At 38.1% G+C, this 23,961-nt stretch overlaps 1 protein-coding gene across 2 annotated transcripts in view; it reads right to left on the bottom strand.

Annotated features, from left to right (window-relative positions):
* Window positions 1–3,674: 3,674 nt before the first annotated feature.
* The window catches only part of Ufd4 (ubiquitin fusion-degradation 4-like), a 29,203-nt gene continuing 8,916 nt past the window's right edge, over window positions 3,675–23,961 (bottom strand). For both annotated transcript variants that reach the window (XM_089257584.1, XM_089257585.1), the window contains 6 exons: window positions 22,371–22,510; window positions 16,897–18,592; window positions 16,612–16,837; window positions 16,330–16,548; window positions 4,134–9,690; window positions 3,675–4,082 (listed from right to left, as the gene is read on the bottom strand). In XM_089257584.1, coding sequence (XP_089113710.1) covers window positions 3,800–4,082; window positions 4,134–9,690; window positions 16,330–16,548; window positions 16,612–16,837; window positions 16,897–18,592; window positions 22,371–22,510 — 8,121 coding nt within the window. In that variant the 3' untranslated portion in view covers window positions 3,675–3,799. The remainder of the gene's footprint in view (window positions 4,083–4,133; window positions 9,691–16,329; window positions 16,549–16,611; window positions 16,838–16,896; window positions 18,593–22,370; window positions 22,511–23,961) is intronic.

The raw sequence follows: 23,961 nt of genomic DNA on the forward strand, positions 1-23,961 counted from the left end.
AGCTAGTCAATAAAGCTACAAAAGCCCAAAATCGTTCACATCATTCTAAGTTGAGGCAGGCACACGCCAATGTTCATCTCCCAAGCACACATGCCCATACACACACGCACATATGAAATCACATAGGCATAGAAATGCTTCTACAAGTGATCTCCCATAATTGTAAGCATCGCAGCCCATGCGTACACACAATCAAATGTATATATGTACATACATATGTACGTATGTATGTATGTGAGCACTTCACAAGATCGACCAAATGCAAATGCTGGGATTTAAAATTGCTACTGGCAGCAAGAGCTTCGCACACAGGCACACAAATGCTCATAGTACATGTAGCAAGGGAGAGTGTGTGCGTGCACGCTCGTCGCGAAAGCATTTTCACTATGAGCACCAACGCTTTCATACCCTTTCCACAAATAAAATCGAAAACACATATACATATTTTGTACGAGCTTGGCAAACAGTTTGATAAGTTCGGTATACTCTTCACACAGAAGGGAAGGCATGGGTTCTTGCTGCGAAGAAATTTCAATTTTCGTGAGCTGGCAGCTCAGAGCTGCTGCTTGTGCTCACATGCATACACACATATACACATTTGAGAGAGCAAAGAGCATCGAGAGAGAGAGAGAGCAAGGGAAACATTGAGCGCAGAGTGATCTTTTGCTCAACCATCGACCATCTCGGTCGAGCGCATAAAGCGAAATGATTGTGCTCTCGCATATTTTTGTAGTCCGACCCCTAAAAGTGATGAGCCGAGCAAATACGAAGTTGACTGGGAGATTACCCTCGAAAATAAGTGTGCAAAACACTTTACACTACGTGTCCGGTCTATGTGCTCTCTGGTTAGTGCTCGTACTGCGTATGGTATACACGAGTATGCATGCCAAATTTCAACTCTCTAGCTTTTGTATCTTCTGAGATCGACGCACTCATACAGACGGACGGACGGCCGGACAGACGGACAGGGCTATATCGACTCAGCCCATTGTCCTGATCAAGAATATATATACTTTATGATTTCTTTTGCCCGTTACATACTTTTACACAAAACCATTATACCCTGCTTTCTCATTTTCAATGGGTTCAGGGTATACAAAAAATTTTTGCTTCGCTACGGAGCATTTGCATTGTTTTTCTCTTTTCCTTTTCTGTTGCTTCCGTAGTTGCTCTCGTAACTGCTCTCGTAGTTTCTCTCGTAGCTTTTGTCGTGGCTGCTTTCATATTTGCTTCCATAGCAGCTCTCCATTTTGTCGCGTGCCACATATTCCCGGTATAATTGTTTGCATGAATTTCTCTAAGTCTTTTTTACAAGCGCATAATATTAATTTAGCTCTTGTGTAAACCTGCATCCTCGAAAAAACTCGTTTGATATTTTTAAATATTTTGGAGACGATGGGTCGTGCAAATCTTGTGATCGGGTTTTAAAAGAAATTTAAAAAAAAACATATTACTGGAGTGCACAAAATAAGAATAGATTATCAAGATAATGAGTACTCTTGTTCAGAAAACATATCACAACCCAGAAAAGAAACACTCAAAGTTAAAATAAACAAAAACCAGTTAATTCGTTCGCACATAGGACTGGTGACAGAACAAAGTGTACCTTTCAATGTTTTAAATTCGGAAAACATGAAAAACATAATATATCCTATTTGTGACGGTCTTACAGAAAAGAGCGGAAAAAGCTTTAAGCTAAATGGCAGTAAATGCAAAAACATGCTAAAACATGTGGCTGAAAACATTCGCAGTGAAATGCGCATCTCGGCTTAACCGTAATATTTTTGGAATTAGCGCGCAATTTATTAATGAAAATGAAATTATCTCCCGGATATTAGGCTTGTCTGAAATTAAAGGCACTAGTGGAAGTACATCTAAAAATCTGGCCAAAGAAATTGTAGCCACTTGTCCAAAGTCCAATATCCGATTGAATCAAATAGTTTCAATTACTTCAGACAATGGAGCTAATATGATTAGAACAACAAAAATTTTATCACATATCTGATGATGATTTTGAAAGCACAGAGGAAGTGGAAAAAAACATAGACTACACTGAGAAAATTGATAATTTGAGACTCCTGAAGAATTGCATGTGGGTAATATACAAATATGCCGGTGTGTAGCACATACTGCACAACTTTGTGCACTTGATGTTTTAAAAAAGGCAGAAATTAAAAGCTATTTACCTCAATTTCGTAACATAACGAAATACATTTGTAAGCCATATGAGAGCAGCTACGAGAGCAATAGGAAAGGAAAAGAGAAAAACAATGCAAAAACTCCGTAGCAGTAGCAAATAAAATTTTTTTCATTTGCTCTGCTCTCATCTCGCTTTCAATGCTTGTGCTATCGCTACAACTACAAATAACGACAAATTTTTTGCTATTGCTATTGCTCTTTGCTCCGATGTTCTATGCTATGGAGCAGAGCAGAGGAGCATTCATTTTGTTTTTGTACTGTCTGCTATGCTATCAGAGCAGTAGCGAGAGCAAAAAAAATACTCCGTTGCAGCATAGCATTTTCAATCAGTGGTCGTGAACAAAAATTTCAAATTTTGTGCGCGGTTGAGAGTGATGATTTCAGCGACCATAGAGAGCGAGAAATAGGGACTGAGAGAGAGAGAGAGAGGGTAGAAATAATACACATAGCTGTTCTTCATATGGAATTGGGACCATTTGGATCGAGCGCTCACAGCGCACTGTTTTTGTCGTGCAGTATTTACACTGCTCGAACCTCCAGCGAGCCGAGCAAATACGAAGTATAGTGACCAACTTAATAGTTTCGAGCTGTAGAAAAATTTGTTCTACACGTCTAGTCTATGTGTTCTCTAGTCAGTGGTATAGTATAACTTGTTTTTTATTTGTCTCTTTTTATGTTATTAGCTTTTTGTAATTAATCTTTGAACCGTTGATAAGCTCGTCTTAACACCGGTTTTATCCCTAATCTTGGTAGTCGATTCATGGGATTAATGCTCGTCTATCTGCATATGAAATCACATGATTATTGCCGCTGCCAAAACTAAAAATATTTTTTAAGAAATCGAGTACTTTGAGCTCCACAAAAAATTGGGTGAGTGCAATTGCCAAAATAAGCAAGATAACTACAATTGCATTTGAGGGCGCTAATTTGATACGCAAAATAAGTGCACGCATTCTATTCGAAAATAAAGAAGAATGTAAAATAAAACATAACTGGCTTTCTCTCGCGCTTTTTTTTTTTTTTTTTTTTTTTTTTTTTTTTTTTTGTTATGAGGAACATCTCATATGATGATAATAATAATAAAACAAAAGTTAAGAGGTTGCGTGCAATTGGCAAAGAGAAAAGTTTAAAGGAAAGGAGTGTAAGCGGGGGCACTAACCTTACGACGAGCAGTGTATGTGAATTCATATTTTTACTAAATTATATGTTTTTAAGTGACACAGATATTATTATTTGGCGAATTGTCTGCATTTATTAGCAGAAGTTCACTCGTGTTTTGCCCCCTATCTACGACAAAATAATAATTTTAGGTTTGGTTTGCTTACACCAAATCCTGTAAATTTAACGCATTCAAATTACCCTTAATAAAAGCCAATATCCAACATTAGAGGCAATTTATTAATTCGAGTAATTATCCGCCTAATGCTCAAATTTTTTTTGTGATAAGTTAGATTAGATAATTATTTAATAATTAATTTACAGTGCTTCTGACATTAATTGTTACTGTTTTATCAGAATGATTAGTATTTACAGATACAGTAAGATTTTTAAAAGATATAAGCCATTTTTAATCAACAATGAAAATAATAAAAATACTTTTTTAATTTAAATGAAACCCTTTTTCCTTTGTTGCTGTTAATAATCGATCTTTCATAATTTCTTCAGACGGGTAGTCCGGAAGCTTTAAGTAATGAACGCAGGTATTCACAGATGGATAACTTCCTTGTCCAGCATCCACTTTTCTTACGACTGTAAGCCTAGGATGTAAATTAGCCAATCCTCCCGGAGGCAGGCTACTACAGCCTGTAGTAAATTGCAAAAATGCTTTACGCTCAGCGCCCGAAAAGCTCAAAAGAACATTAACAAAACGTAAAAATCCAGGACTAGAAAAAAAAAATTAGTGAACGCAATGTAAATTGATGTTTGAGCCTTACCTATCCTTGGAATAGCCTAATTTGGGCTCAGTAAACGCCATTAGATCCTCGCGGCTCCATTGAGGATATTGCTCTCCACATATCATCATTCTAGCTTCGAACGGGTTAAATGCGGCCAATTTATTTAACGGAAATACTTCGCAAAACCCATCATAGAATGCCTGCATTTGCTTCGCAATACCATCGTGCAACATAAAGTTTACAAGCAATTCCCAATATGCTTCAAGGTTATTTATATTGACTTCAGTTAAATATCCATTTGGAATAAGCTCTACGTATGTATATCCATACACAGACGAGCTTGGCAAATAAGTAAATGTGAGGCCCAGGTCTTCCAGAGCTACTTCAATATCATTTTTAGTGCGCAATTTAAGATTCTTTATCAACTTTTGTTTTTCTTCACAGTTTAAAGTGTCATCTATATCAATAGCTTGTTTACGCATTAACAAGTCCTGTAGTTCAATTAAAAATTGATAACGTGTTGGATCAATTTCTTTTAAGTTTTCAATATTAAGAATTCCATTAATCCAGTTGCACTGTGTAAGATCCCCGTTTAAAAATTGTGCATATATATTTGCAAGCTCGGTATCTTTCGAAACAACTGAGCTCGCCATCAGATCTTGGAAACGTGATTTTGACCTAAGCTTTAAATCATTTCGAGATAATACTTTGTTATGACAAAGTAACTGTAAAAATGAGTTGGACAAGGGCATATCAACAAGTCGCATATCCTGCAATACTTTGGCAAGAAAAACGCCGAAAAACCAAAAATATTTAGAAACCTGCTCACAGAGTTCTGAATCTTGTGGCAAAGGTGCTGGGAACAATCCATTCTCGCGCCTATTTACGTAATATCCAACGGGCTTCGAGCCATCTTCTATGTTGTGAAATTGAGGTTCGTTATGAGTTTCACTATATTCATCATCACATAGCCACATACATAAATCAGATCGTTGAATTTCTGCAGCTACTAAAGCATAGAATTCAAGTGTTGGACCTAGTCCAGTTCCTTCTTCATCTAAAAACTCTACTTCTAGCACAGACTTCCGATTACAATGTGCCTTCATGACTTGAATAGCCCACTTAAGTAAATCTTTATTCCGTGGAACTTTTACACGCTCGTGTTTTAATCTTCCAACACGGAAGTCATGTTGATCGTCTCGACGTGGACTCATAATGGGAACTCTTTGCCGTTCAGTTGTCAGATCACGTTGAGATTGTAAGCATACAATACTTCTAGATGCTCCAAATGCAGTACAATTAAAATATAATTGTCGGGTCTCGAACGGAAATAAAAATGGACAGGATTGATTTAAATCCTCACACCAATTGGGCAGAGCGTTGCTTGAAAGAACAAGAGGATCATGAATTTGCTGCTGTAACTTATTTGTAATTTTTTTGCTCATAAATAGCTCAGCTGGTAAATATGAACTTTTTTGTAATGATGCGGTATTATCGGCGGATTCAGTTTCATATTGATTTAGTGCGTTAATTTGTGTAAGTAACTCTAAAACATCCTCGACGGAGCATAGGTTATTGTCAGTTATACTTAATCCACCATGGACTGGGGAGTTCGGCGATAATGTCGAAGCACCACTTCTCGATGAAACACCTGGCGTTTTTTGTCCTTCAGGTTCGATATACGAACATTCCTGAACTGTTGGATATGTTTCACGATAAACAATTGTATAGGTCGGCTCCCATAATTTGCGAAATTTGTCATTTTTATTTATTTGACTGTTTTGTAATAGTTCTTGTACTGCTCTAAATATAGTCCACTCACTATTGTCCAAATCAATTTCAACGTCTGGAATTCCTCCGACACCAGGCCCGCGCAACTTTAAGCTAAGCGTTGTTAGCTCAGGGATTATTTTTTCACTTTGTTGAGAAGCTTCCAGATTTGTGTCTGGTGGACAAATTTCCAAATCGGAAGTCTGATTGACATTTGTACGACCTGGTCTAGGGTCAAATGCTGGTATTAAGGCTGAAAATTGTCTTTTTAAAACAAATTCATCATCCCATGATTTACGCTTGCTTACACCTGCCAATCTATTTTCCAGGGACTCATCGTCCATAAATGTTAAAAGGTTGCGAGATACCATGACCTGCAAAAGTGTATTTCCTACTTCTTCATATTCATCCTCGTTTTCTTCCTCATCATTTTCTTCCTCCATATCATCTTCATCTTCCATATCGCCCAGCAATGTCGGAGCTCTGCAACTTTCTAAGAAGTCTTCTAAGGAAACTTGTTCACTATCACTTGATGTAGAAGTTAAGCTCATTGTTAACGTTGGATTAATGGACGAAGTAGGTGGCTGACCAACTTTTTTATTAGTGGGATTCGATGAAGCATTTTCTCCATTGTTAGATGAGAGGCTAGGATAACTTTGCGCAGTACTTAATAAGCCAGAATGAAAATTGCTAGATAGAGCTAGTTTTACCAAGCTTGTTACGGAGTTAGGTCCTCTGGCGAAAAATGAACCTGTTCCAACGTTTTGATTACTATGTTCAATTTTATTAGAAATTGCATTGTTTGACTGATTTGCATCATTGTTGGTGTCTTGTGAAGTGCGACGACGTGCAATAGCTGTGAATGTTTCTAATAGACCAGTATGAACAGCAACTTCTGATGTAGATGAAACTTCAGACGATGTTGTTAAATTGGGCACACTAATACTCATTTGGTTAGAGACGGAGACAACATCATCTGTAGCCTGGGGGTTTATAATGTTCTCGATTTGACCAGAAAAAGTTGATGCTTGTGGAGTTTTGGAATCAGAAAGGTTTTTATTTGGGGTGGAGGAATTAACAGATTCGTTACCTACACCATCTAATATTTCAGATTTTACAGAAGACTCCGGTTGTATTAATACCGAGAATTTAGCATTTTCCTTTGAAGTTGATGAAACGCTTGTACGAGGTTTTTGTGATTCATCTGCAGACAGTATATTATTAGTATTGTTGCGTAACATGTCTACACCATCATGCATTTTATCAATAATCTCTCGAGGTTCTGTAGAAAACTGAGAAGCACAATGAGAACTAGCTGAATTCATTTGCCTTAAATTTATCAATAGTCCTTTTGCCAAATTATTGACAGAGTTATTGACATTCATCTTATTGTTTTCTTCTATATAAGGTTTACGTTTTACGTCGTTTGATACGATGGAATTAATTTCACCTGGTTTATGTTCACTATGATTCGTACTACTACTTTCTTTTGAAAGCTCAACAACTGACAAACTTTCTGAAATTGTAGCCAGGTCTGACACATTGGGTAAATTAATCGCAGGCATTGAATTATTTATTGTAGATAAGTCCGCAATGTGCTGTAATTCACGAATTAACGGTGATGGAATATTCGATGTCACCAAGGAAGTTTGGTCGCAGATTGCCTCATTGAATATAGCTTGTGTTTCTTTTACTGAACCGGTGCTCGACTGACTTGTTGCTATGTGAGTCTTTGCTGAGGTAAATACATTTTCTGTTATGGTCTCTACAGTATGTTTCCATGCTAGGTTATCAGCTGAAACAGTTTGATTGGATGTATCTTCCGAATTTTTATTTATCTCAGTAGCTTCAGGAAGCGATGGGGTTGAACTAGATTTTCGAGAAACTAACACGTTTGTCTTATCAATTTTTTTAGGTCCTGAAGAAACTGGTAGTATTGAATTAACTCCTTCGAAAATAGAAGCATTCTCCAAGCTAGCTAATTTTAAATCGTATTTACCTTCAGCGCCCATACGATAGGAATTTCTTACACCATGGTCCCATTTAACATCAATCCAACCATTGTGAATTTCTCCAGTTACAGTACCTTCGCAAGACCCATCCTGATCTTCCCAACGCCAGTCAACTCCTCGAACTACTCGTGCTCCACTCGTAATGTGTTTAAGTTGAGCTCGAATTTGACGTCTTTCCCTGCGTGTTTTAGCTTCCGCTTCTTTAATGGTTTTACCTATATCATCACAAACACCTACGACCCGTCCGTAAATTTCAAACCCACTTAAGCTCAAATAATGAGTTTGATTAGAGGCGTTACGACCATTTTGTTGGATTTTTATGTGACGATATCCTTTTGTATCATCAGAAGAACATATTATGGGCCATGTGGCTGTACTTCCGGGTTCTGACAAACTCTTATCATCAACATGATTTATGAGTGTAGTCCAGTTAATTCCGTCTTTTGATGCTTGCAAATGCCAATTTCTTAGCGCGGAGCGACCGTATCCTCTAGCATGGCGCAAAGTGTAAGCGGTTGGCAGAATATATACTCCAAGATCTATTGAAAACCAAGCCTTTTTATTATCTTTTGTGTGGCAGTTGAGGGAAACCCCGTCACGTGACAGTATATCTTCTAGTTTTCCATAGGGCAAAGTTTTACCCTCAGAGCTTGTAACTTGCACTAGACCGTATTGCGCAGGATTGACCCACTCACATGTTTTTCCATTTGATCCAATGTAGTAAATAAGGCCCTCTTCATCAAAATCGAAATTGTACGTAAAGGAAATACCTTGCTTCTGTTCACGCAACTGTTTTAAGTATAAAAATGTAGATCGATCGAGGTCATACCATTGTTTGGCAACCATTTTTAGCAAGTATTTGGCGAGTTGTCCCACTGTTGCCAAAGGTTCTACTTTTAATGTCCGACCCGTTCTATCAAAAAGAGTACTCTCAGAAGGCGCACGTTCCAGTCGAAAGCGAAGTCGTTTTTGAAGTATTTGTAAACCGTAACCAGAGCCGGGAGCATCATACAGGAACAATGGAAGTTTTTCAGTACTTTCTAAGACAGCGACAAGCTTTTGTATAAGGATACTTGCTGTATTTTTCGTATTATATATATTTGAGTCATCACATTCACCGAAAATACATTTTTTAAATATATCAATACGATCCTTTAGCATTTTATTAGTTTTGCAACGTGACACATTGAATTCCCAATAGTTATTAGATAAAACTGCAACCAATGCTTGAACAAGGCCGGAAGAATGCATTTCATATGCACTTACAACACCATCTTCATGAATTAACTTCGAAAGATTGGTTAAAGCCGTCACCAACGTGTTTGACCATTTACTATTAGATGCCACACGTTGTTCCTCAATAGCAAGATTGATTTGCTTCACAATAGCAGTTAGCTTTGCTACTGCTCCACGCGGTATTACTTGAGCGGATTTAAAATATTTATTATAAATTTCACGAGATAAGTTTGACACTTGAACTTTCTGTATATCTGTCTTTGATTTGGAACGTTTTTTTTTTTCAGTAGACCATCCTGAAGCAAAATCGGCACCTAAGGTTGTTTCCGCTGTAAATGAATGTTTTGTTCCTCTGTTACTTTCAAATATAAAGCCTTGAATATCATCTTGTAGTATAGTAACTTGATGACCTTCTGTGTTGTGTATTTGCAGCTGATTAGGTTTATTTGATTGCAACACCCAATTTCCAACAACAAGCCTTAGTACACATACAGTTGGTAAGATTGGCTGTGATGGCGTGCCTGGGCTTACGCTAGATCGAGCTCGTACTAGTTTTTCTAAGAACTCCCCACGATTTTCTGAAAAAAAAATTAAGACATATTCATATTATTCATGATGAAAGCTTAAAAGTATCATATTCATATAATCATTTTAAATATTAAATTTTTGGTATTTTTGAAAAAAAAAAAAAAATCAAGTAAGGCTCTAGTCGAGACAGCTGGACTAGAATACGCCCTGAATCCTCTTTAACCGATATTCTATTCAATCTGCACTTCTTTTATGCACAAATGCATACACGCATCCACACGCACGTTTAATCACGCGCTCTGCTGACAGTGCAGTGTGGGCAATATTATGAGAATTTACTTGTTGAATAATTTCTTTAATATGTGTTTACATTCCAAAGCACATACTTTTAGTACTTGAGTTTTATGCAAATTGGGGCGAAGGGGCGTGGTATCCAAAATCTGTAAATAGCAAAATCTTCGTATCGATCAACTGTATATACACAGTAAATCTGAACTCTCTTGGTCATAGTGTGTTCAAATTAGGCTGAAAAAACGAAATCAATTTTTCGATTGCTCTCGATAAAAAAGTAATCGGATGAATTATCGAAAAAATATGATAAACTTGTATTGCATATGGTACACACGAGTATGCATTCCAATTTTCCGCTCTCTAGCTCTTAGCTTTTGAGATTCGACGCATTTATAAGAACGGACGGATGGGGGTATATCGATTCAGCTCGTCGTGCTGATCAAGAATATATATACTTTATGGAGTCTGCGATGGTTCCTTCTGCCCGTTACATACTTTTTTACAAATCTATTACACCCGGATTTCTCATTTTCAATGGGTTCAGGGTATAAAAACTGGATGGTAATATAATCTAATCTGATTCATTGTAAAAAACTTGCTGAAAATAAGAGGTACACTCATCTTCTTCAACCTGACAAAATAGCAATTAGAATACGAAATAATAAAATAGAAATCATACTTCCTATAGATGGTAAAAGTCGAAAAACAATTATTAATTTCGCATGTAGATGGGCCGAGTGCGGTACGAAACTGATGAACAGATCTCTTAATTTCGTGCGAAATGCTTTAAAGGTGCACCAAAAAAGGCAATAAGTAGACGTCCATCGACAACCAAACCAAAACGTATTAAGATAAATTCAAAAGCCGACACTTTCAAATCTTCAAAGTTCATTGAATCGGTAATGGATATTATTATTAATGCTTCTTCAATTCGGAAATGACTTTAAATGGGTAAGCTATCAGGTCGGATCCAAAACAGGATTCCTTTAATGCGCACTAAAAATTTGATGATGAAGCAAAATTTTGCTGAAGACCACATCACATGGGAAGGATCTTTTATGCACATACACATATTTTAATTTAAACAAGTAAGAACGTTGCAGTCGGGCGTTACCAACTGCAGAATACTCATTCACACCTCATAAGCAATTTAGTAGCTAAGTTTAGCTCTAATACCGTAGAAAGTTCAGTTTTTCTCGATTTGCCCCGCCCCTACTGGGCGTAGACTCTTCATTTGGTCAGCTTAGAGAACAAGCTAACGATAACCTAGCAGCAAAATTAGGATGCTTACGCTCCAAAAATGAAAAAATGCAGGATATTGTTTGATATTTCACGCCCCTAAAGAGGCGTAACAATATTATTTAGGGAATCGATAGAGGAGGTTACTGGTAAATAATGAAATTATATAAATAATAAAATTTTTTGAGTGAAAGCAATAATATCATATTGAACACTGAAACTATGTACGACTAGTATAGTATTTAAGCCGCGTACATATTGGTAAACTAGGGACATATGAGTAGAATATTGTAAACTGTTCAGTTTTTTTGTATAATTTTCTATGTTGATGGCACAGAAGGTAGATTCAAGGAAACAGGGTTCGATTTGTTACGATTCTTAGGTTTGAATTCATACACAACTACATGAGGTGGCCAGAAATTAGAATCACATAAAGTTTTAAAATATTCTACCGGCACATTTATTTTGAAAGCAGCAATTTCACGCGGAGTTGCGAAGCTAAGCTTCAATATAAATAATAAATTAGCCGAAGTCTTGTTTGCAATAGAAGCAGATACTACCTCACTAGTCGTATCAGATGAAAACTTGCTTTCGAGGAGAGACGATAACTCATGGTTTGATAAACAATTGGAGAAGAATCCAATTTTTGAACAGGGAATTGAGGTTCAATAGCAGCCTCGACAGAAGAACCAATAGATTCAGGAACAGGTGATATGGGATCAAGTGAATTAGGAGCGGATGACAAAACGGAAGCACAAGGTGAGGGAGAGGCAAGCAAATTAGGTGACGGTGTTGGTACAGAAGAAGGTATCAACAACGAAAAAGCCTCCAAGTGAGAAGGGCGACTCTCGAAATTATACTGGGTTAATATATATTCAGCAGAAGCCATATCACTGGATAAATGCTTAGAAATCTACTTCTGTTTTAAAAACTGAGCCCTTACAGCGCTGTACACTACCAATTTTTACCGTGGACATAATCTTGTCGTAATCACGACCAGTGAGACCTGCACATTTAATATGCATCATATTATCGCACAACCAGCAATTGACAAATTGCGCTTGTGCAGAGTCCACTGCCTGCCTGAACGTACAAGATTTTTTGCAGCAGCTCATATTGCCAATTGGGATCAAATTAGAAATTAAAGAAATGCAGCAGAAATAAAAAACAAAGAGTTTAAAATATGTTGACAGAGCGAGTCCAACAGCCGTTGAAGAGCAGAGCGAAAGATTATGTTGAGAGAGATAGTCAACAACAAACAGCCGTTACACACAGAGTTATTTGCACAGCACGGCGATCGAAATCGAGAGAGCAAACGGAGAGAGCGCCAGAAAATAGAAACACTATACCAAAGTGAAAAATAATGCAAATACGACGCTGCACCAAACTTCAAAAAATTAAAAAGCAATTAACAAGAGACAGCAATCCGCAGATCAAACCTTGCACAGGAATATTCAACACTGGCAAAAAACAACCGACCGCAGTTGTGTGACAGTTTAATAACAAGTAAGAAAGCTCTATGAGCGTCATTAGGTCCGTCATCCTCTATGCTGCGCCCATATGGGCAAGAGCGATGGCAACGCCGAGCTACAGCCGGGGCATTTGCGCGATTTACAGACTGAGCGCAATCAGAGTCAGCTGCGATTTCAGGACTATCTCCGATGACGCGGCGCTCGTCATAGCTGGTATGGTACCACTGGAGTACTTGGTCGCCAAAGCCGTGGAGCGAAATTCGCACGCGCCTGCGCGACTCAACGCTATCAGGGCGAACAGCATTGCACGATGGCAAAGAAAGTGGAATAACTCAGCTAAAGGGCGGTGGACGCACAAGCTCATCCCGGAGCTTGAACCATGGGTCAACCGCAAGCAGGGCGAGGTAAACTTCTACCTTACGCAGATCCTCTCGGGACATGAATGCTTTCGGAGCTATTTGAAGCGCTTTGGCCACGAGGAATCTGACGAGTGCCCCTGGTGCGAGCGAGGGCATGTGGAAGACGCCAACCACATTCTTTTCGAATGTGGACGGTTCCTGGAGGAGAGGCGTCGTCTGGAAGAGGCAGTGGGCCGCTCCATCAGAGTGGACAACATTGTCAACGCCATGCTGAAATCGGAGGAAGCTTGGGAACTAACAAGCACCTTCGCGGCCACAGTGATGATGGAGCTCCGCAGAGTCGAGCGAATGAGAAGTCGAGCTGCCCTAGGCTAAGGTAGCGCACAGTGCTTGCGAAGCAATGCTTTACGGCCGTCCCGCAAGCATCGCGCACTATCCTAGCCACCACGCAACTTGCATCCTGTATTATTATAAAAAACTGTTAATAAACGAATATATATATAAAAAAAAAAAAAAAAACCACACACACACACACGCGCATACATACATGGTAATGAAACTTTCAGAACGTAATCATATTGTTTAAATGTATGTATATGCCGAAGCTCAAGTCTCTAGTATTTGAAATACGCCTTTTACAAATATTAGGGTGAAGGGGTGGTTATAGGGGTAGGGGGCAAATTTTAACAAAAACCGAAATTGTATAAAATACATCTTAATATACATATTAAATTTGGAAACTATAGCTTTAAAGATGTGGGAGATATAATTTTATAACTGGTCTTCGATATGGATTTTTATCTAGCTCTTATATCTTCTGAGATCGACGCGTTCATACATACGGACAGACAGACGGACGGACAGACAGACAGACGGACAGGGCCAAATCGACTCAGCTCGTCGCCCTGATCAAGACTATATATATTTTGTGGGGTCTGCCACGCCTCCTTCTGCCTGTTAAATACATTTCAAGAAAACCATTATACCCTGATAATTATAAAAATCAGGCAAATTTGCAGAGCAGAAAACAAAAACGTCTGTACACTCTCACTGAGAATGAATATGCAGACTAAATCTGAAGTCTCCAGGTGCAATACTATTCAAATGAGGCTCAAAAACAAAATCCATTTTTCGACTATTCTCGATAAAAAAAGTTAGTTAAGTTTTTTGGAAAAAATAAGACAAACTTGTACTGCGCAACGGATACACGAGTATGCATGCCAAATTTCAGCTCTCTATCTTTTATATCTTGTGTTTTGTTTCACTGTCAAACATTTTTAATTTGGTCTATAATCTAACCATGAATCGTCATACAAACGATCAACGCTTTCATTGAATTTGATTATTAAAATGCGTGCTCTGTTAAGAAAATTCATCGCACGCTTCTTCCATTTTAACCAGTTTCATCGACCCACTGAAGCGGCTATTCGGGCTATTGTGACTAAATTTCGCACCAAATTTACATTATTGGACACGCTTACGTAACGTGCGAACTGAAGAAAATATCACAGATGTATCGGCCAGTGTTAATGATAATGAATAATCGATTCGTCACCCTTCGCAGCGATTGGGCCTCTGTTACTCAATTAGCGACGCACACCGTGCGATATAACGCCTTCAGACTATTTTTTGTGCCGCTATGTCTATTAAGACAAGCCCGCTTCAATAGACGCATTGGAAGACAACATTGAAGCATTAATTCGTGAGATACCAGCCGAAATGTTGGAAAAACTATGCCAAAATTGGAATAAGCGTATGGACCATTTGATGGCAGTCGCGGTCAACATTTACATGAAATAATCTTTAAATGCACCGTACTACCGATTCAAATAAAGGTTTCAAGCATTTTTATGAATTCTATATCTTTTAGAAAATCACCCTTTATTTTAGTCAACACCAATGAGCTGCAATTTCGTTTTTTTAATACCCTGAACCCATTAAAATTGGGGTATAATGAAATGTACATATATAACAGACAGAAGGAGGCGAGGCCTCGCAAATTATTTATATTACTGATCAGGGCGATGTGCTGAGTCGATTTAGCCCTGTCCGTCTAACCGTATGTTTAAATGCGTCGATCTCAGAAGATATAAGAGCTAGAGACCTAAAAAGCACGGAGCTTAACTTAAAAATCGAAAACATAACATCCCGTTATGATTTTATAGATTAAAAACATTCAAGCTAGCTAGCTAGCTAATTGTGGATGATTTTCAATTCTTTTTTTTTGTTTTTAATTGTGAGTTGGCGTTATGACTAGCAGCGCGACGCTCAACCTAGATGTCTCGGACTAAAATCCAGATCGTGCAATGTGTGTTTATTTTTTAATTGTTTCGAAATTCTTATATTTTTAATAAATTTAGTTTTATTTCATTTCTTATTTTAAATATATCTAAATTGAAATTTTACCCACACTTACTTTTACTTACTATTTTCAGCAAACAAATAACACACTAAGACGTAGTCTGTTTTACCCTCTCTTCTAGGGGCTCTTTTGTGCCTCAATTTATATACCCATTCACGAAAGTGAAGTGAGTATATTTGTGTCTTTCTGTCCGTCCGTCTATCCGTATGAGCGCAGTTTATTTCGGCGCTATTGAAGCTAGAGACTTGAAATTTGGAACACATACTCGTGTATATCCGATTTATAAAGTGTTGAAATTTTATCGATCCGCCCACTAGGGGCGTGGGAAATCGGAGAATGCATTTTCCGATATACCAGAAATCATATTAGTTGATGAGCTAGAAAGCTGATATTTGCAATGTAGATCCGCGTCCACCACGTGGCTCATCAAAAAAAACCTTGTAATTTTTTTTATTTTTTTAGTGTAGGCATCCAACTTTTGCAGCTTTTTTACCGTTAGCTTGTTTACGAGTGTGCCAAATATGAAGGGTCTACGCCCAGTATGGGCGTATTATTTCTACAGTATTAGAGCAAAACTTAAATTCTAAATTGTTGATGGAGTGTGAATGAGTATTTCGAAGTCGGTAACGCCCGACTGCAACGTTCTTACTTGTTTTTTAATTGATAACTCTCATTTACGGTCTCTTGTTTTAACTTTCTCGGTTTTCCAGTGTATCAGTTTTGTCGTCCTTAATAGATTTACCTGTATTTTTAAAATATATATTTGGTACTAGACTGCTATTGCAACGTGGGCGTGTGTTACTTTAATTAAAATTGCATTAATATATTAAAGGTTAAAAATATGACCCTACTAGACATACTTATAAAACAATAAATTTCAGTTAAATTAGATATAATTAAGTGTGAACACTTCTTGGAAAATTCTAGAAGCATAGATCAACAAAAAGTAAGATTGCTTATATTTACCTGAGCTGTCATTTCCATTTTCGGGGCTTCCGCTTGAATACATTGTAGCTAATTTTCCGTCAAGTATAAAGCGGAACCAGCCATTGGAACCATTAGAAAGCTCTAATGCAGCGGAATCTGACCAAACGTATAAACAATCTCGACCTCGACAAATGCTCCAGTCCCGCCAATGATAGGGCTTGCCTTGCAAAATTTCTTTAGCATCCTCCACTAAATCATCTACAAACAGAAATATAATAATTTGGCATTCTGATTAATACAAAAGTTTTGTTCTAAGACTACCTGAAACTGATCTACTCGGCATACAATAAGTTGATCCCTTTTGTGTTGACGAAAACTCTGGAGAGCCTGACGAGAATTGTGATGAATGGTCTTCGTTTTGATCCATCAGAGCTTGTACTTTAGAAAATACTCCCAATCGCGCAAAGTGCTCAATATATTCTTCTTGCGCCTTACACATCAGCTCCTCAATAATTTTCAAAATAACTACGTGGCCATCTTCATCATCCTAAAAAATTATAAAACTTGAATACACAATAAAATATATGTAATATATTATATTTTTACCTCGCTGTCCAAGACGCTAGCGATAACTTCAGTTAGCAAGTTTCCAACACTTTGAGTGGCTATTGAAGTTGTGGGTTCATCACACTTTCCACAAATATTTTTAAGAACTGAAGGGTGTGCATACTGAACAATCTTTTTTATTAGACTCAAACTAGCTCGTCGAACACTAGAAAGCATAGAACCCTGAAATGTTCGACAGAGTATGGGCAAAAGTAGTTTTAAATAGACCGGTGCCATTTCAGGATCCCCGCGCGGTTCTATAGATGTGTACATTTGTCCTTCCTTATTTGTCAGTATGTTTCCAGAAGACATCCATTCACCAGGAGATTGCAAAATCGCAGCAACTTCGCGGTGGCCATCATCTGATCTTTCACGCGCTTTATCAAGAGGTGTTTTTCCATCTTCATCGCGCAAATCTGGATAAGCACCAAATTTAAGTAAAATCTTTGCTATTCCAGGGCGGCCAAAGCAAGCAGCATAGTGAAGAGATGAGCTTCTCTGTCCTTTGTTCACATCCGCGCCCTTCTCACATAAATATTCAACCATTTCCAAAGTACCAAAAGCAGATGCCCAATTCAATAGAGTTTGCCCTACGTCATCCATACAATTCACATCAACACCGCAAGTTTCGATTGCCTCTTGCAAAGCTTCGGTATCTTTTGATCGTATGCAATCTATAAGTTGTCGATGAGTACGATCAGTACTGGAGTCATTCCGTTTTGGTCTTGGAGCCAATTGGCCTTGATTACTATTGGCACTGACCCTGTTCAATGCTTGCCGACCTTCAAATAAGAGGAGAAGTAATAGATCTGCAAATCGCATGCAGTCAAGCACGCAGCGTTCATCCCCCTTTAGAGCTCTTTCAATGGCATTCGGTAACGGAGACCTTAAGATATCACGCGTTATAGATGGTGATCCACGACATAATGTAGACAGCAGCGAAATTGTTGTCGATATTGATTGTGGCGACCGGAATTCGTTTGCTTGAATTTTTCCTGCTGCGTTCGATGATCCTGAACCATTTTCATTAAGTCGGTCTGCATTAAGGTTGGCGGATGCAGGCCCACTTAATTTAGATGTAGATAGGGAGTGACTATTGACGCCAGCAGCATTTTCTAGACGTTTGAGCAGTTCGGCAACTAAGCCATATTCAGCTAAAGGTGCAGGGTCAACCCATTTCCGTGTAAATCGATCCGCAACAGATGCAAAGCATTTTAAAGCACCATCCGATACCAGTGCATCTTCGTGTTGCAGTAAAGTACTTAAACTTTCCACGCAGTTATCTATACATGGTGAATTGGGTTCCACTTTAGTGCAAAGTCGTGAAACAACAGACATGGCTGAATGTAGTGTGTCTTTGTGAACTTGGGAACCACAGTCCCGAATAAATGACAAAACACAATTTAAACCACTGCCTTCAAAAACTGCTCCTGCTTCTCTACTGCATATAAGTTCAAGAACTTTAATACATTGCTCTGCAAGATCACGTGATGTACGTGAAGATAAGTCGGCAACAACTAATCGGTTACAAATGGCTTTAATGGCGCCATCGATGGAAACAATTCTTCGGGTACACTCCGCAGATACATCCAGATAATAGGTTATGGCGCGTGCAGTAACTTCAAGAACATTTTCAGGTGCAAGCTCATCCAAAAATATCTTGCATAAAGCTGGCAGAAATGTTCGAGGAGGACAACTGAAAGAAATCAAAAACCACATGGATTTATTTATTAAATAATAATCTACAGAATAATCTATCACGGACCAAAAAAAGCCCCAATGGCGTAGGTATATCCGCCGTTGTATCCTCAAATCAACTTTCTAAATCTCAAACCTATCACTTCAACTAACGTAGTTTCTTAGATGCCGGAAAATGCATTTTCCAATTTTCCACGACCCTCATGTGTGGATAGAAAGTCAAACTACTTTGTAATAAAGGCTGCATTTGGCTGCATTTAAAAATCCAAATTGTATCAAATTCACAATTTATATACCAAATTTGAAGACTCTAGCTCTACAAAAAAGATCAAATCTCATAACTGATTTCAGGTAACAAACTTCATCTTGAGACGAATTCCCCTGAACCCTACGAAGAATTGATATTTCAAAATTTCTTCGTGTCTTTTTGCTTACAAAGGTACACATATGGATGCAAGCATGAACACGCATTGGCTGCAGCGTGGGCTTACTATGGAAATTTAATTGCTTAATAACTTTTCATGTTGAGCTTTGCTCGTGAAAGTTCAGGTCGTTATTATAACATGAAATACGTCTTTTACAAAGTTGAGGGTGAGGGGGAGGATGTAAGGGTAGAAGGTGAATTACAACAAAAATCGTAATTATATAAAATACATATGAGTCTACATTTAAAATTTAGCGTCTCTACCGTTAAAGGTGTAGGAGATATAATCAAATAACTAGCCTTCGATAAGGGTTTTAATCAATAATACAATATCAGGATGAGATATAATTACAAAACAACGAACTAGGAAAATTTCTCAGCTCGTCGCCCTGATCAAGAATATATATACTTTATGGGGTCTGTTACATACTTTTAACAAAACCATTATACCCTGATTTCCCATTTTCAATGGGTTCAGGGTATAAAAGCAGATTACAGCAGTGGTGACAGATAATGGCGCAAATATTGTTAAGGCAATACATCAAAGCTTTGGAAAATCCCAACATATTCCATGCTTCGCGCATACTTTGAATTTAGTGTGCATGCTTTGGATATAAAAGAAGCATCGGAATTAATTACCAAATGCCGTAACATAGTAGTTTGGCTAAAACGCGGTGGAAAATCCAAAGAGAACTTGCAACAATGGCACTTCGGTACCATTGGAGCGTCTTTTTTCCAAAGCGGGTGCCACATTAACCGAAAAAAGGAACAGGCTAACGACAGACCACCTTTCCCAACTACTATTTCTTAACTCAATTTTACTGTTCTTGTTGTTATTGTTGCTTTTAAAAAATGTTCATGAAAAAAAAATTAAGCGCATTAAAAAAATCATTTAATTAACACCTAAATAAACCACCTAAAATAAATCATATGATTAAATAATCGAACAATAGTTCGATCCCCTCGACAACGAAATCCCCTGAATCTTTCGAGAAACTAATGTATAAGAAACACTCACACAGAGAAAAACATAGGGATGCAAACATTAACTTACTATGGAAACTTAATTGCTCAATAACTTTTCTCTTTGAAGAGCTATGCTCATGAAACGTGGTAGTACTAAAAAACGGTACTAATTTTCAAAAACCAAATAAACAAGGCGTTGAACCGATGGACGTCGATTCATCTTCACGTTGGCGGCAGCCAACAAATGCAAAGAGAAATTCAGGTGCAGGAGACCAATCTATGCGAACTACACAAGAATTGCATAACTTATCACATCAGCAGTCCCAGGATAACTATGAACACGCCTCACAGCAAGACATAGCTGAATCAGAGGACGAAGTATCCAATCAGTCCGAAACTTGCAATAATCTATATCAAGCCGCTCTCAGGGCTTTCATATTTCGTGCCAGTAGATAAACCATTTCACGTAAAGTAAAAGATCTCGTAAATACAAATGTGGTCAACGCGATTTGCTGCGAGCTACCTATTTTAGCTTACATTCAACATGCGTTAGCAGAGGCTTTTTCGTCGACTACCTTTCGGCATGGCAAGACATTAGTCACCGATGTGACAAATGAAACTGAGCAAAGAGAAATTGCTACTGCCGAACATAATCGAGCGCATCGTGCAGCAATAAAATGCGAGGCAGATACTGCGGGACTATTTTTTCTCAAAAATCGGCAGGTACAGCAGAAATAGCCGCAAACTGCAAAATATGCTCTGTGCTTTTGGCCACCATAAATTATAGCACGTCAATAAATAGAGCTACGGGTGAAAAATCAGTAGACATTATCCATTAAAACTAGGACATTATCAGCACAGGAAAGGAAGAAACACTTAACCAGGCCAACAAAAGTAGAGCCAACAAACAGTACCAAACCAGAGAAAAAAATTCTAATAAAGTCAAACAAAAGGCTAGGTAACAAACTATCTCCCCACTATGCTAAACAGGTACTTGAGGCAGATCTAGGAATGACAATTCACACCACGAACATAACAACTTACGAAGAGACTAGAAGAGAAACAAACGACATTTCATAAGACAACTTACGAAAATTACTTATGACAGACCTTGAACATATTGAAGACTTATTAGCCACCATTAAAGTGCATAATAGACAGGCGCGGAGTGTAAACCTCTTGGAGTCCGCACTTAGGTAATTGCAAACACACCAGACTTCGACGAATGGGAACACATTATTTATGCGAAATTATTATGTCAAGAAACAGAATGGTTATCACACATCTAGAGGATTTACTTCTTACAGTTACATTAGCTACAGAAAATTTAATAAGCCCCCTTTTTAGATAGCATTGATATAAAAGAATTGGCAAAGGAACACGCCATAAATATAAGTCGAGCAAATATATTTAAAGTATTTAATATGAAGGCTTTCCAGACTTCCGAAATGTATTTTCACATCAAATACCCTAAACACTGTACGCTGTGCCCTGTGCGCAGCAACTAATATCTGGATCTGTCGCCCATTAAACCAAACTCGACCCGATCATCTGCCACCAACGACATAAGGTTGGTTGGCGTCATAATCTTCAACGACGTCACCATGAATGTTGAGAACAAGGGTAATGACCAAACTATAAACGGAACATATTTGGCGGTCTCTGACGACAGTGTACTTTTAAATGGTACACTTTACGCGAGCGGCCGTGGAATCGTAAGAAAGAAGCCTAATGTATACATCACTACACAATTAATTGTGACCGACAGCCACCAACAGTTGAGTCCTCCCTTCCTCCACAGCCGAAATCTGAAAAACCCGCAACATATTTGCGGCTTGCAATAAGCGCAGATAATAAGACTTTGGACTAGCAGCGTTGTGATCTTCGTTCTCGTCCTGACTTACTACGGCGCTATTTGGGCGATACGTCGCAACCGCGAATACCCATCCGAGCGAGAGGCTTCTACAGGGAAATCCGGGGACGGCTTTGCCTTAAGAGAGGGAAGAGTCAACACGCACGCGCTAAGAATTGGTGATCCAGGCAAAGGGCCGGACATTGAGCAACACAGCTGTAATGAAACTCAAAGCCACCGCGCCAGAGGCGCTGCATCAGCGATTCTGTCTCCAGCGCCGCTCCCTATAGTATCGTGGCTACTATAAGAATATTTTAAGTTCAGTTGAAAAATAATGCTCATTACAATCACATCGCGATTGTTCTAAAATACAAAATATCTCGTCTCGTTCACTTATATAATTGCTTTCATTATAATATAAAAGACAACAGCAGCTAGTCATTTAAGAATTTACGTATTTTAAAATAAGTGAGTACATAAAATAATCTTATGCAATTAATTGTAACTTCGCTGCCGCCTGGAAAATAAACGTACCTTTCGAAACACCGATCAACATTATCGGACATTAAAAGTAGCATACATAGCTGCTCTAATGCGATTAACTGCATGTCCCTTTCATCTCCTTGGCCCATCGATAACCATTCCAACAACGTTTCGGGATCAACATCGCCCATCTGAAAAATAATTTATTAATTAAGATTTTAATCTGACTGTAAACTAGTCGGCATAAGTATTTTGACGAAAACGTGCTGTGACAATTAAAACTGGCATTGTTTAGTACTGTTATATAAATGAGAGAAATGGTGAGCAAAGCAACGAGTATTAATAGCTCTATGCATGCCAAATTTTATGCTTTTTAGCATAAATATTTTTACGAAAGTTTTATTCGAATGTCTATTCACTTTTGTGCAGTTGTACTTAGTTGTGCTCTAGTCGAGACTGCTCGACTACAAAAACCCTTGAACCCTTCTAAGAATTGATATTTCATAATAGTTCTTCGAATCTATATGCTTACACAAAAACAGACACACTCACACACAGATCAAGTAAGAAAGCTCTAGTCGAGACTGCTCGAATAGGAGATACCCTGTACCCTCCAAGCTGATATTCTTATCATTCTTCACTTCTTGTATGCACGCATACATACATACATATGCATCCACCCCCACGGAAAAGCGCTCTGCGAACTGCGCAGTAAGCATCGATTGCGCTTGGGCTTCGCTGCAAAGTGGGCAATATTATGAGAACTTATTTGTTGAATAATTTAATTTCTAGACGTACGATCTTTATGAAACTTTCTGAACGTAATCATACTGATCTAATGTATGTACATTCCGAAGCACAAGTCTCTAGTATTTGAAATGCATTTTTTTGCAAATTGGGCAAAACGTTTCTAATCACCATATGTATATACACAGTAAATCTGAAGCTTCCAGGTCTAATAGTGTTCAAATGAGGCTAAAAAAAAACAAAATCAAATTTTCGATTATTCTCGATAAAAAAGTTATCGGATGAGTTATTGAAAAAACGGTATACACGAGTATGCAGGCCAAATTTCAGTTTTTGTATCTTCTGAGATCGACGCACTCATACAGACGGACAGGGCTATATAGACTCAGCTCGTCGTCCTGATCAAGAATATATATACTTTATGGGGTCTGCGATGATTCCTTCTGCCCGTTACATACTTTTACTCAAAACCATTATACCCTGAATTCCCGGTTTCATAGTGCGTGTATTTATCTACATTTAAAATTTGGCGACTCTGTCTAAACGATTACACTTGACTTTGATGGTGTTTAGTTTTTGTATTGATTCTTCGGAGCCTGGGTTTATATACCCAGACTCATGTATAATTTCAACCCTTAAGTCTAATGTATCTATTGCTGAGTGTGTAAGGCTCAGCATTGGTCTATTAGCTATTCTTATCCTTTCGCTGAGTTTGTAAGGCTCAGCGCTCGTCTCTTACGTTATCTTGTCGCTAAGAGTCAAAGTCATATTTTATGCTAGTTTGATAGTTCACACTTTCACATATGGTATCTATTTTATGTGTTATCTGTCGAGTGCATAGATGTTCCTATACTTATAATATTTCGATGTTTATGCACAATAACTAGCTTTCGAT

This window comes from Drosophila navojoa, chromosome 3 (genome assembly GCF_054131105.1).
Source record: "Drosophila navojoa isolate 15081-1374.11 chromosome 3, UAZ_NAV_1.0, whole genome shotgun sequence".
Classification (NCBI taxonomy): Eukaryota; Metazoa; Arthropoda; class Insecta; order Diptera; family Drosophilidae; genus Drosophila; species Drosophila navojoa.